We start from the raw sequence: 15,926 nt of genomic DNA, 5'->3' as shown, positions 1-15,926 counted from the left end.
ACCGATTTGTGAAATGTCCTGAAACATCCATTTCACAACTATAAACTACTTTACTGAACCTTGACATGCAATTTCCGAAATAATGCATTCGTATTTAGTCGTGATGTAATAAAACGTGACAAATCTCTGCGGATGCGTTGCTTCGGTTTCACTTCTCGGTGCGAGTGGCTTTATGGATCGAGGTAGGTAAGATGTGCAGCGAAACTGCAACATCTGCTGAGGCAAACTTAAAAATAAACCTTGTTTATTTGCAGCAAGCTGGCAAGGAAATTAGAAACCAAAGGGTACACAGCTTGTTTGTTACTTTATTTGGATCAAGATACAGTAGTACAGCTTCCCAACTGTGAAGAGAATTCAAAGTAAAAATCAGAGCACAGACTTTGTGATACAGGACAATCGACAATTAAGGTTTACTCAAGAGAATGAGGGGGGGAGGGAGGCAACAAAAAGGAGGGAGCAGTTCAGAGAAAGACAAAAGTTTCTTTTATTAACACAGACCGACGTTTATTCAACCCGCCCTCTAACCACGCCACCACCCACCCCATAATAAAACATTATGCAGCTTTACGTACATAAGCAGCCCCTACAAGCCGTCTTTGAAAGCATGCACTCGTTTGTTCTCCATCTCGTCGAGGTTTCTAAGCAATAAGTCCTCTTACCTACTGCTTTCTGACCTCATGCTGAGCGGAGGACCTGGCTTGGCTTTAAAGAAAAAAAAACAACAAAAAAACTGATTGGCGTTAAAACAGCCGTGGTTTTCTGTTTGCCATGATAGCTGTCAACAATTTAGTTTTACCGTGCAACAAAATACTGAAAAGAATGGCGTCTTTTTAAAAAAAAATTTCCAGAGCAAAGCGGTTTATCCAGGCATAAAAAATAAAAATAAAAAAAAAGTTTCTTCTAAATGAGCAATTCTGTCAACAGATATGACGATAAACCTCACTTGCCTACAAAACATCAAAAAAAAAAAAAAAAAGGGGGGGGGGATCATTATGAGCATCATGCTAAATATGGGTTGGTCCCTGTTACATGATGGGGCAATGTGTTAATTTGACCAATTCAATCTGTGTTACTGCAGGGAACAAACAGTGCAGAGCGACACCTTCGTCTGGTAGATGGAACACTGTGAGACTGATAAGGACGTGCAACCATAGAGAAGGTTCATCAGAGTACATGCAGTAGTACACACCCGTATATAGATATCTATATTCCACCAGGGTGGTTGTTTTGGATGATTGTTCTGTAAAACATTGAAGAAGAAACACGTCTGGTCTGGAGTGCGACCGGAGCTGGGGCCTCGACAGACACACAGAGAGCAGGTTTCACCATCTGCAGCTCGAAGTTTCCGTCCAGCACTGGAGGGAAAAGTGCAGCAGCACAGAAAGCAAGCACAGTGCTGGGCAGCAAGCACAGACGCAGAATGCTGAAGTATGACAGCAGACTGAGGGGGGAGGAAGGGGGATGATGTATGGTTAGCAATGCTTAGCAAGTACACCAGGACATTTGTCAGCATGCACAACTTAATTCAACTTTAATCATCACTTTGCCTGGATAAAAGCGCCCATGTACAGCAAACGGTAAAGAAGCCTGTGCTAGTTTGGACATAGACTATCATTGAACAAATAAAAAATAAAACTAAACCAAAACAAAACTTGAGGGGTGGGGGAGGAGATAAAACAATTGTTAACAGCTTTTCTATACATCAATCAGTTGGTTCTGAACATCAATAAATATATTCTAAACCTGGGTGTATTTTTGTTTCGGGGAGGTTTTCTGGATTAGCCGTGATGGGGTTGGTTATGCTAGTGCCAAAACTGCAAAGAGAGAGAAAGGGGGGAGAGAAAGAAAAAAAAATGTTGTTAAAGACTCAAAGTAAAGCAAATAAAATGAATGTCCAAGTTGTTCCGCAGTAAGAGGAGAAAAATGCTCACCACTAATAGCCTCCTGGGCAAAGTACTTAACATCCATGTCCGAGTCAGAGGCCAGTTTCTCCAGCACTGGCTTCACTTCTGTTTGAAGGGCACTGGAAGTAAACCCAGAGAATGTCAGTTTAATTCATCAAACCAGGTTCTCCACTTTAGAAGAACCCTGTTCTGGTCTGGGGAGAAAAAAGCAAACAACCACCAAACATACTTGCTGTCCAGGACCGGTCCGATCTTCTGAAGTGACTTTGCTACGTTGAAACGGACGTTGGCCACCTGGTCGTTGGACATCTTGAGGACCACTGGGAGCATCTGCTTGGTGGTAATCTCCTGACCACAAGCCTCAGACAAAGCCTTACGAACCAAGTGGAGGGCGACAAGTTAGGATTTGAAAGAGAAACTAAAGCAGCCCCTGTATCCACGGTAAATGGAAAAACGGGCGTTTGCTCACGTTGATGCAGAACAGCGTGGTCATCCTGTGGAGGTAATTGGGGTCGTTGGCCATGCCCAGGACTTTGGGGACGATGGTGTTCTGGGCCCACTCGGCTCCGAACTTCTCAACAAGCTTGGTGAGGTTACTGGTGGCCGCTTCACGGATGGCGTACACTGAAAAACACGGTCAAATTATGCCGATGACTGATTACACATGTTGTTTCTCTGCAGGTTTTTACAGAGCCTGGCTGAGGCAGACCAAACCTTGAGGCCTTTCAGGTTTACGCATCGGAGCTGGAAATGCAGCAAAGGGTACAAAGTGACCAGAACCGCACAGTTTAGCTTAACCACTAAAATCCGATCCTTCTTCCAATGAGTGAACGCATCGTACCCAACCACTCAGATGTAGTGAAGATGAAGCTAGCTCAAATCTGTTTTGATGAAAAGGAAATCATGTTCTATAGAGATCTGTCAGCTGTGAACCACTGAAAGAAACGACACAAAGACGACACTGAACGCAACTTCCTTCTCTATAAAGACGGAGTGGCGGCAGATTTTAGCGGTTGTAGGATTTCTCTTATATCTTTGGCAAAAGACCACAAGCCATTTCACCTCCTAGTTCTAGACTCACACCTTGTTTTGGTTGTATTCACACAGCATGTCCTGCACTATTATCCGCTTCCTGCTTTTTGAGCGGTCACCAATTACCTTGATATTCATATATGCATTTGAACTGCACCAGAGTTCACTTCAACTGAACTAGGTTTTTGGCGGACCAGAGTTTGCTTTTTTGATCACCGCTCAATTGACACCTGCTGAAGCAAACCGGACATTCCAGCCGACAAACTAGATTTTGACTAAAGCAGAATAAAAAGGGCTGGTGTGAATGCATTCCTAGACTGCTTGATGGTGGTTAGCTATAATGTATATTTTTTTATAAAGTCGATCACCTCGTATTTAAAGAAGTTGGTATTAGAAGCAAACTTTACAACTTTACTTTTGAACACAAGATGGCTGAACATGTTGCAGCTGTGGGTGAGGTCACTCAGTTTGATGCTTTTGAGATCAGCCTTTGTCCTCATCGTCGTCTCTTCTGCCAAATACTTCATCGCTACTCGCAGCAAGACAGAGGAATACTGTGAACGTTGTAAATCACTGCTGCTAAAAAGACAGAATCGCAAATTGTGCTTGTATCACAAGCATTTGTGCTTGTGATACAAGCACAAATGCTTGATCAGTAATTTCTAATAGTAATCATATTAATGTCAGTTAAAATAAGTTTATCAGTGACCAAAGATAAACTCAAAATATGCTTGTATGCTTCAAGCATACAAGCATATTTGTATGCTTGAAGCATACAAATATGCTTCAAGCATCAACTCCTTGACCTCCTTAGACATTCAGAAGACATTTAGCTAAAAAACCAAAACCTGGATGATCATCCACCCAAAGAGCCAGCAAATATCTTCATGACATTTTAAAACAAACCACTTGTAAATGTCTCAGCTGTCCTTTAGCTCATACAATTACGCAATAACCCCAAGTAAGAAGAACAGAACAAAGTAATGCATTGCCAGAGTGGGTTCAACGCGCCGCCGAGTCAATTTTAGAACAAAATGCCAAAAAACTATCATGGCAGAAATAGGCCGTCTTAAAAATAAATACAAGGTGTTATCTTTTTAGTCGAGTGTGTATGAGAGAAGCTGTGCATTCAAGTCTGTAGTCCTGTTCTTTGAAAGGCTTATGTAAGGGTGGCACAGCCCTAACCCGAGCCGTTCACACATAGAAACTCACACCAGCAGCATTCCAATGATGTAACCCAGCTGGCCCTTTGTCCTCAACGGCGAGTATCTGCCTCTCTAATTGGAAAACTCGGTGTCAAGAGAACACCGCATACACAGCGAACGCTTCGTGTTAGATATAGAAGTTCCAAGGCTCAGCAGGGTGTGTTGTGCGGCGGCTCCTCCAGTGTTTCGAGTGCAGGCGGCTGCACCGCAGAACAGACATAACAAGCAGTGACGGGGGAGCCGACAGTGACCCGACTGGGTTGTTGGGTTTTTTTTTTTTCTTTGACTGCTTCTTTGTTGAGGTGTACCCCCATTTCATAACCACATGTTGCCATTTTATATCTAAAGTGCTGTGTAAGAGTTGACACTACAAATCAGCTTTTCTTTAGGGATTAAGATGACAAATTTCTGTGAAATTGCTCCAAACCAACTCATTACACATTTTCTCCTCAGACTTCATATTACTCAATTATTCAAGTAATCTAATCTCTGGTTTGATAAGTAGGCTCTTATAAAACCTCTAATACCCCTGATAAAAAAGAAAGAAAGAAAAAAAAAGTATGAACAAGCAACACCCTGCTGACAGATAATAATCAGACATAATCTAATTTACCTAAGTAAACTTGAGCACACTTGAAATAACTTGGTGTAATCAATGGGTGGAAACTACTAATGACCCACATGCCAGAATTTATGATTCATCTGATTAACCTAAAATCAAGTTCAGCTGCCTTAGTAGAACATTTCTGACATTTTCTTACTTGCATCCTTGAGTTTAAAGCCATCGTTTGCAAAAAAAGGGTAAAAAAAAAACAACTTATTGCAGTGGTTCCCAAACTTTTTCTCCTGCGCCCCCCAGTGATTTACAAACATTTTCTGCCCCCCCCATAAATTATAAATGGCTGGCTGGTTGAACGACGCGTGTGAGGGGTGGGGGTGAGAGAGAGAGAGGATTCTTAGAGACTCCCTGTCTCTAAGAAAGGGTGGGGAGGGGGCGCGCAAAATTAACGTACGTAGTTGAACATAGACAACAACATCGGTAGCCTATAAGCTACTTGTTGAGCTTAAGGTGATGTATTGATATTAGCTAGTCATCTTTTAGCTAACTTTACCTGCATCCAACAGCTTCACTCAACAGTCGGTTAGTTTGGGGGAAAAACAGTGAAAAGTTCTTTGTGTTTTGCTGCCATGATTCTAACACACCTGCGTAGCTCTGTACAGAAGCAGCAGGTCTACTTCACTGCTGCGCAGGTGTAAATCCAGCGCGAGCGTCGTAGCGCTCATGTTGCGTTTAAAGGCAGCTCGGAAAAACAGGTTACCACATGTTAACGGATTAAACAGTTTTAACTGCTGATAAAAGTGACAGAGGACACAGATAAGGGAAATGTGGAAGCCCCTACAGTATCAAATTGACAGAGGAATAACAGAGTTGGCCATTCTAAGGTAAAAACCCAGCGCATACAGCGTTCGTTTTTTTTTTTCATCCAGACGGCTTCCAGCACCCCCCCTGCAATGGCACGGCGTCCCCCCCAGGGGGCGCCCCCTACAGTTTGGGAACCTCTGACTTATTGTATGAAAGGCATCAGTCAGGAAAAGGCTGCAAACCAAAGTCCACGCCATTATACATGCACATACTACGGCAATGTATAGACCTTCATCAGCAGTTAAAGAAAAAACACACACCAGTACCAGAAGCTGCGTGATTTTCAAAAACTATTTCAAAAGAACAAAATGGAAACTTGTCAGGAAAGAGGCCTGCGCTATTCCTGCCAACAACAACAACCCCCTGTATTGTCCACACACAGTAGTTGAGTTGCAAAACAGAATCCATTTCCTCCAAAGAAAACATGAAGGCCCTAGAACCCTGAAGCATCATTTATTTGGGTTTGATGAAACTGGATGTAAACATTTGGGCCACAATTCCAACAAGTTTGTTTGGCTCAAAAACAACACAGCAGGTCACCACAGAAACAGCATTCCCAGAGTTAGACATGATGGCGGAAACATCCTAGTCTGCAGCTACATTTCTTTAGTTTTCCTGTAGGTGGATAAAATCCAACACAACCAGGTGATTTCTAGAAAGCATCCCAGCATTTATCCAAATCAGTAAAACAATGGCATCACCAGATAAAGTTACAGAATCACCCCATGAGATAAAACCCGATGCTAAATCAGGGGCATCATGTGAAAAAGACTGTGGACAAAATATTTATACAAAATCTGGTAGATATTGGTAGACTGGTGGTTTAATAATCAAGAGTCGTTAATAGATGCCTAATAATTGAAAGTTGAATTTTATTCAAAATATGATTCTACAAATGATCAGTTTGCCTACACTAGTTAAAATTTTTTTACTATGGATGTTTTATTTTTCCCTATAACAGATTTGTTAATTTTATAGTGAAATGGAGAGCATAAATGTGAAACTAAATGTCAGAAAAATCTTTTAAATGATGTATAATGTAATTGTTAAGCCTGAAAAATCTTGGTTTTTAAGAACACAAGCTTTTCTGTCGATGTATACAGGAAGTATTAAAACATTATATTGTTTAGCGACGTAACATTGACAAAAACAGCTTCACAACTGCTGTCCCTCCAATACAATTCTTTTGTAGCTGCAGAATATAGCACAGTTACAGCTCCTTTACATGTACAATAAAGCAAAGAGCTTCAAAGTGCCACATGTCATCCTTCCTCCGACTCGCTATTATCTCACTCCTAACATTCCTCAGTCTCATTCCTGAGCTCCAAAGTTCACTGGTGTGCTAATCATATACTGTCTGTATGGAAACAGAAGGCCTGTCATGTAACCCAGCAGATACGAGCTGCATCTGCGTCAGAGAAACTCCAAAACTTCAAACGTCGCATTATGACGGCCTCGCTGGATCCGACTCCTGAGGAAATGTCTTAAAGCTGCTGAAGAGCCTTACCGTGATCAATGAGCCAGGCCATGCAAAGAGTGTTGAGCTTCTCATCAAAGAACTCCACCCCCTGAGGAGACGAGAGCAAGCAAAATGAGACCCGACTTTTTTCAACACCTCCTGCCAAATCTGGCTCCGCTAACATGTTTTGTTTACAAACTGCTAATATTTCCGTTCACACACAAGACCGTTCGCATGATATCCGACCACGTGACTCACCAGCTGTCCTGCCAACAAAGGCATGTACTCGATGATGGCCAGGCGGACCCTCCACTTTGCGTCCTCGGCGAGCTCCACGATGGCCGGCAGCAGCGACTGGGACAGCTGGCGTATGCCAATCACCTCGTTCACACAGTCCAGGTTGGAGATGATGTTGAGACGGACCTCGGGGCACTGAAATGGAAAAGGAGACGGTAAAATGTGGAGCCCACGTTGAACTCTTACGCCTTCTTCCTCAAAATAATTGTGCAGTCTTGCACCAAAGTGAACCTGATGGACAATAAATGACTAAACAAAACCTCCAAACTTCCAGTCATGGTGGTAAAATAAGAGAGAGAGAAGCACACCGGAGAAAACGTAGTAACAAAACTTGAAGGTAGTTTGTGCTCAATGCTCAGTTTAGCACAGTTCTGATAAATCCACCACCAAGTGAAATTTGCAAGTCAAAGCCGTCAGTCTGGACTGTAATATAATTAGACAGTGATGGTTGGTGCTTTGAGGAAAATGGGCCATCTTTAAATAGGATTAATATGAGCCGAAGAACCTCCAAAACATTTACATGTCCTTGTGAACAAACTCTTCGCTAATTTCAATATGCAAAACCGTTTTCAAATTGGTGGGATCATTCAAGAGAACGTGAGCTGGAGTTTTTGTTCTGGATTATTCATTTAAACAAAACAACATTTTTTAACTCGGCCTCGGCTGCTGCAAAACAAATATATACTCATTGGAGAGTGAAAAGTACTTTGTTCGACAGAACAAACATCTTTAAAGTCAAACACTGGAACACAAACAATAGGAGATGCTTAGCTGAGTTTCGGTGAAATTACTTTTCTTTTTTAAATGTTTCAAATCTTTACTGTCAAACACATTAAGCGGGAGACTTTCTGGTTAAACTTTATCCAGATTTTCCTAGTATTCCCGTCCCCTCTTAGACACAGCTAGTCCCCAATTAGAAGGTCTCAGTTTGGCTGCCAACCACATGAATCATCCTCCTACCCATCCAGGCGGCAGTCAGGTACATCTGGTGGTTTTGCCTAGGTGGATTACTTTAGAAACACACAAATGATGCCTCAAATTTAACATATTGTGCTAAAAGCTTCAAGAACTTCAAAAACCTGAGCCAGATATACAAGAAAAAAAAACAAAAAACAAAATAAACAAACAAACAATAACCAAACCAAAAAACCTGGTGCTCATGATTTTAAGTGTCAAATTTTGGTCACCTCGTCTTTCAGCTGAGTCAGGAAGAGAGGCAGTAAGTGCTCTATTGTGTTGTCCTTGCCCAGAATGGTGGAAAGACCCATAATGACAGAGGCCAGAGCAGACTTCACATGCTGGTTGGTGTCTGAAACCAGTTCCTGGTCAGGGACAGGACACACAGGAGACAAAGATCAGAACAAACAGAGCAGAGCAGACAGGAAACAATCAACTCCATTGCTATGAATCAGACTAAAGAAAAAGAAAGAAGGAAAAAAAAAAAAACAGTCACCAAAAAAGGAACTGCTATACAAGATATTTTATAATAATAGCATAAAGAAACGGTTTCCAGGAATGAGTGTTGAATGTTCAGGTAATACAGGCTTGAGATGGCATTCGTTTATAGTTTTCTGAGAAAACGCACGAGTGTGTTGCCACCCGTTCAGTTTCACTGTTGACATGTTGACAAGATAAACAGAGCAGGTGTTCCGTTTTTTGTGATTTTGATTTTTTTTTTATACCAAAATTCATCTCTATAATCTGATAATTTTATTGTCACTGATTTCCATAAACTTTATCAAGTTTTAGAGTTGTAGAAATGATAGATTTTTTTAAATGACGTATGGCTTTCTTTAAACACAAAAAAAGCAATAGTGCCATCTACTGGTCAAATTATGAAATTGAGAAGTACACATGCAGTGTCTTCCCCACCACGTCTCACTTAACTCTACAAATAAAATGATACAGTCTTTTAGTAATTGAAAATTCTGCTGCATTTAGAGTTTGCAATCACCTTTAAAATACTGTGACTCTTGGAAATTAATGTGTCGCACTTTCCTGGAATGTCATGTAATTTATTAAGAGGCCAATAGCCAAATAATAAACACATTTTTAATACAAAGAGCTTAAAATCTACCTTAAAATGTATAAACTATATTTTGAATATGGAGTGTGAGAAATATAGCAGCTCACAACCAACCGAATCATCGTCATCAAAAAAATTAAATAAAACAATAAAATGATCTCTAGTCATTTCCAACATCTTGATATTTCAGGTGCACCATAGAACAATTATGAAGTTGCTGTAAAAATAAGTAAAAACTACATTACTCTAAAAGACAGATATCACTGAGACCTAAAGTCAAAAATTAACCAAGCAATATGAACTTTGTTCTCCAGCTCAGAGTAATGCCCGAGTCTGATTGGTTGCTTCAGAGGTTAAGATTAACATTATTTTTGTCTAATAGAGAGAATTGTGGAAAAAAGATGTTTATCAAGTTAACTGGATGTCTGATCTACAGAGAACTGAAGAATATTACACAAAGCCGTGTTGTATTTGGATCCGCTTGAAAAGGCAGGAAACTGTCTAATGACCAGGTGATATTTACACACAGCTGAAATGAAATGAGTACCTCAACATTATAAATTATATTATTTAATAACCAGGATGAAATTGGGATGCGTGTAATTAAATAAGAATCTGTGTGGAAAATTGGATAAATCTGATAATACATCTGTTTGTCTTTAGTGCTTTGTGATGTAATTTGCTGTGAATCAGCACTAAATAAGTAAACTCAATAGAAGTGAATTACATTAACCAAATACTAGGTAGTACATTAAACCAACTAACAAGTCAACTGGTTAAGTGAAAGGTTAAGCCTTTGTCCTAAATGTGGAAATAAATACTTCCAGACAACAACTTAATGATTTCCTGAGAAGATTTGTAACTGTATATCCTCTGAGGAGTAAAACAAGTGGCAATCAAGGACAGTCAACATTCTCAGTTCAGCAATTCATTGCCGTTAACTGACTAATGCAACAAATATATTTAAGAGTGCAAAAACGTTTTAATTCAAAAATAAAATAATGCAAAAACATTTACTATACTAGTTGTAGTCTCTTCATCTGATGGTAGCTACTGGTTGAAAGGCCACAGGCCACATGCCTTTTAAAGCTTCACTTTGTTATTGTTATCGTTTTTTCATATTCCTTGATACATAATAACTTTATTAGTCAGCACCAGTTTGACATATTTAAATCAATTAACTCTGGATAAAACAAACATGGTACTTTTAGGATGTAATACATCACAAATCCCATTAATAGGTGAAATGCAATCAAATTATTAGGTCAGCAGAGATTCATCAAACTAAACCTGGGTGGGTTTACTTTTATGAGGTGGAAAAATTCTCACTATAAAAAGTAAAACCAGCCAGAACAGAAATACAAAACAGAGAAAATGTCTTAAAATTTTAACATCTTAAACAGTCTTAACATATAAATGAAGTTACTGTGAGAGCATCACATGTCTACATAAAAGCCTTAAGGAAGACAGTAAAATAGATAAACCTCATCAGCAGCTAAACTCATGCTCCAGCACTCACAGCAAATGACCAAGCTAAATGTCAGCTTGGTCATTTAGCAAAACACACAAACAGAACCGTGACGGTCTTTTGTGACGGTGGGAGCTGAACCCACAGAAATGCAAAATGAGAAAATCTCCTTACCTTGACACAGGGCAGAATGTGACTCATGATGATCTGCTCACGATTATCTTCTGGAAGATTCTCACAGAACTCTGCACAACAAAACAAATTAAGAATGCAGGACGGGACGCTGAAATAGTTCAGGCCAATTTATTTCACCTTTAACTTTGTTGGCAGCGGCAGCGCGGACCTCGGCTTCACAGTCCTTCAGGAGGTTCTGGAAAGCTGGGACCAGGTCGTTCTTTGTGATCTCTGGGCCTACAGCTTTTTGCAGCTACATTGGAAGGGAAAAAACAAAAACAAACATCTTTATTAACCAACATATTTCTTTTTAGAATAATTATTCCAGATGAAAATTACAAAAATCAGATACAACAGCATTCAGTTGGTAAAAATGAAAAAAAAAAAAAAAAAAAAAAAACATATTCTTGGAGGATGGCGACACATGCAGTATCCTAAGATTTCAGGGGTTTTTTTAAATTGCATTTATAACAACTTTTGCTTCAATAAAAACATTTTTATATATATATATATATATATATATATATAATTACTAATGTTCAGTTATAAGCCTCTCGACATGAGAAATGAGGAAGGAAAAAAAAAGGCTACGCCCATATTTTTGTGCAAGTTTGTACCTGCACTTTCAACTTTGGAAACTAAACAGAACCTTGATCTCAGTTCAAAACATGTTTGTGATCTGTCAGGTTTTATCGATTTATAAAACAGAAATAGCCTTCATTTATCTAGAGTTGTGGTGATGAGAACAGCAGCATGAGAGGACTCCATTTACACATGAGGGTACTTATGAATAGATTTTGGTCACTAATTTTAAAGCACACCGGCGTTTCACTGACTAGCCGTTCAATATGATGTTTTTGGATTTTTCAGATTGAGAGACACAAAAACACAGTTTTATTCAAAGAAACCTTTGTATTAGGTTGTAGAGTTTAATATACGATACTCGGGCAAAACATCAGAAAAAAAGGCATGCGAACTCCCACTCTGAAGAGTTGTAAACATCTAATTCAAACTGTGGTTGCATATTTTCTGACAAACTGTTCATAGCTGCAAAATGACCTAAATTGAAACAACAGATTATTTTGCTGCCACCATAAAAAAAAAATGAACTCAGAAGAAACATGCATTTTTGTTCACAATATATACATTAAAATAAATTGGAATATTGTAAAAACAATTCCAGCAAAATTCTGCCAATAATCTGCTTTACTGAGGAGATCAGACAAAGATCATTGTTTTAACTAGATCACAGAAATATAAAATATGGACAATCAGTGCAATAGAACAAATAAGCACACTTAAAACAGAATAATAGTGAAAGAAGTCTTTAACTTACCTCAGAGAATTTATCAGCCACCATGTAGCGAACCCGCCAGGATTTGTCTTCGGCGGCTTGACGCAGCGTTGGCATCACCAGAGTCTCTAGGTCCTCCTGAGGCAGGAGAGTGGCGATGCTGACACACGCCTCCACTGCAAGCAGCCGAACCGAGTCCTAATGGAGAGACAATAAGGTCAGCTAGGTCATTTAGCAAAACACGCAAACAGAACCGTGAATGTTGCTCACGAAACTAATAAACAGCAAACTTGCTCATACCTGCTCATCAGACGCCAGAGCAGTGAAAAGAGGAATAATGTCGGTTTTTACATATTCCAGTTCCAGAACTTTGGCAAACTCCCCGAGTTTAGATGCTGCAGCGCGACGCACCATCGGTGTGTCATCGGAGCACAAGGTGCGAAAATGCCTGGTGATAAACACAACACTTCGTTTAGCAGCAATCCTTACAACACACCCAAGCATAGAGCTCTGCAAGAGACAGTGAAGTATGAATCACACTGAAAAAAACGGAGCGCCTCAAACTAAAGAATGGGTTCGCTCTCTTAAGTCGTTACTTACTGACGAATCTCGGCCTTGACCGTGCTGGAGACACGAGGATAACACACGCTAAAGAGGCCGCAAGCCGACGTGCGAGAGGTGAACCAGTCACCGCTGGCCAGCCGCTTCACCAAAGGCTCAAAGTGAACTTCCAGGTCAACTGGAGAGTGCTCCTGTGAGATCTTCCGCAGGGATTCCACAGCTTTGTCTCTGACTACCGTCTCTTCGACTGTAGCGAGGCTTTCCAGAGGGGGCTGTGCATCAAAAACAGATTGAGGTTAGAGGAGGGTAGGCTTCTGTGTCAGACTTTATCAAAACAAAAAAACAACAGTCACTGTCAGAAACATTTAAGCTGCAAAAGATTTTATAGACAAAAAGGTACATTTATACATTTAGAAAAATTATCCCTTATGGCCTCCCCAGTACACAATAACATTAAATCGAGTTTTGAAATATGATTAGTAGCATAATAAAGAGTTGCAATCCAGACGTTTCTGTCAAGTTTTGGGGTTTGCAAGCGTTGGAGCATGATGTTTGCAACACAGGACGATTCATTCTTATTCACAATAACAGCAAAAATATTATCTTTTCTAATCCAAGGTAACCATTAACTGAGCAGCAACAAAGGACAGACAACTATGAAATAAGGTCTTCTTATTATGAAGAAGACTGGCAGGTTTATATTGAAGTAAATTTGTTTTCCAGGCTCTGAATATCAGAAGGGTGTATATTTTTTTAAAACTGAGATGCAACAAGCAACCAGACAAAGATTGGAACCAGATTTTTTCTTTAACAGGACAAACAATGACAAATATGGTCTTTAAAAAAAAAAAAAAAAAAAAAACTATTATTAAATTAATAAAAATTAAGAACTTCCATTTTCAGTCTATTTATGCACACCAACCAACAGCTTCCCTGCTCTTTTTCTAATTTCAAATATATAGAACAAGATTAGGGACACTTGTAAATCCTTAAGCTTTATTGTACTCAAATCTAATATTTTTATCAAAATGACTTTATTCATACTCCAAGTAATATTTTGGAAGAAAAACAGACTTTTTAGGCAAACTCACCGAGCAAAAATTTTTATAAATAAAAAAATAATATTTTTATGAGTTGGTTTAAATTGACAAATTTGCTTTCCAATTAACTATTTGGACCAGTCTAACATAAATCCTCCCTACTTCACCAAGCTAAGAGGGAACTGACTTCTCTCTACTGCATTTTCAAATCAGAACAGCTACATTTCACAAGCCACTTCGAAATAAAGTTTTGTGTCATCTGAACAGATCTAAACGTACCAGGAGACAGTGGACATACTCCGGTCCTCCCACCAACATAGTGAAATTGCCAAGCTGCTCTGCCAATGCCAAAAGCACCTCATCTTCATCATAGATGGTGTCTGGAAGTTGGTAGAATGGTTAAGTGAGAAAACAATAAGACGACTCAATAACCTTGTAATTTATTAACAAGCATGTTACCTGTAAGGAAGGGAAGGAGTTCAGTGCGAGTCCTTTCTACGCCAAGAGCTAAAGCAATAGTAGACAGCTTCTTGATGCTGTTCAGCCGCAACTGTGGGAAAAAAAAATTACAAATAAAACAAATAAAACAGGAGATCGATTAATAATGGGTTCACAACTATTGGAGTATAAATCCCTTCTGTTCAAAATCATCATAGAAAACGACAGAAGTGTATTACTGTTTATGTTGATTCGATGCATCTTCATGACTGTAGGCAATTATTTAAAGCAAATCATCGTTCAAATAATCAATAAAAGATAAGTTGAACACTAAAAATGCGGAACTTAAAATACCTCGGCTGTAAACAGAGGCTATTGTCAGTATTTCACTGGGAATGCTAACTGTTATGTCAGTCATTTGGTACAAGATGCTAACGATGCAATAATGCTAGCAGTGGATTCAATGACCTGCTTCGGGTTTTCAAACCATTGCAACAAAACAAGTAACTATATTCATAAATCTTAGCGCCCACTAAGGCAGACCGACGTTAATAGTTTCTCTAGAAGGAGAAATCTTGCCTCAGCTACCAACAAAAACAAGGTTGTCCGGCCAGGGTACGCCCGGCAGAAAATTCCCGACAGGCCTCAACTTGGACGATAGTTAGCATATTTGCTAACAAGCTAGCCAGGAATATAGGGCCCGATTTAAAAAATGCGTTATTTTTACTTTACACAATACGAACAATAGATTTCGTCAATTAATAATACAACCTGGACGTCTTCATTTCGAAGCTCATCAATAAGGACGGCGATAGGGTAAAGAGAGTCGTCTCCATCAGCTCCTGCCATTTTGGATACTATTGCAGTTACCGAATGGCGCTGCTGTTCAGGGCGGCACTACGGGGTTTCTGCGCAAGATCAACCGCTGCAAGGAGCTGCCTCCTCGGTCTCTGCTGTTATGATGCCTTCAAGGTACCACTGAGAAGCGGCATTATTTAGATTCAGCCATTCAGAATACAAGTAAATACATTTGAATGAGTAATTTGATTAAACGCAAATAAAGAAGAAAATACACACGAGTCACAAATGAGTGAAAACGCATTTTTGGTAGAGTAGAGTTTATTTTTGATTAATTTTCAAGAAAATAGCAAGACGAGAAGAAAAACTAACCAGAATCTAAGTTAACTTGACTGGTTTAAAAGAATGTTTAATAGCTTATCATTGAAATAATTTAATGCTTATATTGTTACAAAAATACAATGGAGTTGGAGTCTAAAAGTCATTAACAAGAAAAATGAAACGTTCTCTTCTTATGTTTGATTGAATTAGTCCCAACCAAATAGACCTACATTGTGTGAAGGCTACATTTGAAATAACTGAAATTATAATTTTACTTTATTGTATTGTATGGGAAAATAATCTCAATGCTTCCATCAGATGGCTTCATCAAACTGCTATTGCACACAAAAACTGTACTGATTTAGTTTACAAATCTGAAGCCCAATTTATTAAAAATGACTTTTTTTCTCAAATAATTGCACAAGGAAAAAGAATGGAATGCAATGTATTAATTATCTAAGTACGAGAAGGTAAATTTAAAAAGAC

The 15,926-nt window shown here is 39.2% G+C and overlaps 1 protein-coding gene across 1 annotated transcript; it reads right to left on the bottom strand.

The window, feature by feature from the left end:
• Positions 1–285: 285 nt before the first annotated feature.
• ppp2r1bb (protein phosphatase 2, regulatory subunit A, beta b) lies at positions 286–15,251 on the bottom strand. Its single transcript, XM_008425692.3, has 15 exons — positions 15,093–15,251; positions 14,343–14,433; positions 14,163–14,263; positions 12,883–13,115; positions 12,583–12,730; positions 12,325–12,480; positions 11,127–11,241; positions 10,989–11,059; positions 8,508–8,642; positions 7,282–7,455; positions 7,072–7,132; positions 2,374–2,528; positions 2,134–2,276; positions 1,932–2,023; positions 286–1,814 (listed from the first exon to the last, which is right to left on the bottom strand). Exons 1-15 carry the CDS (start codon positions 15,168–15,170, stop codon positions 1,798–1,800), a joined length of 1,770 nt encoding a protein of 589 aa, XP_008423914.1. The 5' UTR covers positions 15,171–15,251; the 3' UTR covers positions 286–1,797.
• Positions 15,252–15,926: the final 675 nt, after the last annotated feature.

Source organism: Poecilia reticulata, chromosome 13, assembly GCF_904066995.2.
Source record: "Poecilia reticulata chromosome 13, P_reticulata-male-v2, whole genome shotgun sequence".
In the NCBI taxonomy this organism is placed as follows: Eukaryota; Metazoa; Chordata; class Actinopteri; order Cyprinodontiformes; family Poeciliidae; genus Poecilia; species Poecilia reticulata.
Note: the sequence above shows the minus strand (reverse complement) of the source record. Positions and strands in the feature narration are given on the sequence as shown.

Excerpts from the sequence above, each read along its gene's own strand:
- ppp2r1bb (XM_008425692.3), bottom strand. The coding sequence starts at position 15,170 with ATGGCAGGAGCTGATGGAGACGACTCTCTTTACCCTATCGCCGTCCTT. Across the intron at positions 12,731-12,882 it reads GTCAAGGCCGAGATTCGTCA|GCATTTTCGCACCTTGTGCT; the intron begins GTAAGTAACGAC and ends GTTTATCACCAG. Across the intron at positions 7,133-7,281 it reads CTTTGTTGGCAGGACAGCTG|GGGGTGGAGTTCTTTGATGA; the intron begins GTGAGTCACGTG and ends TCGTCTCCTCAG.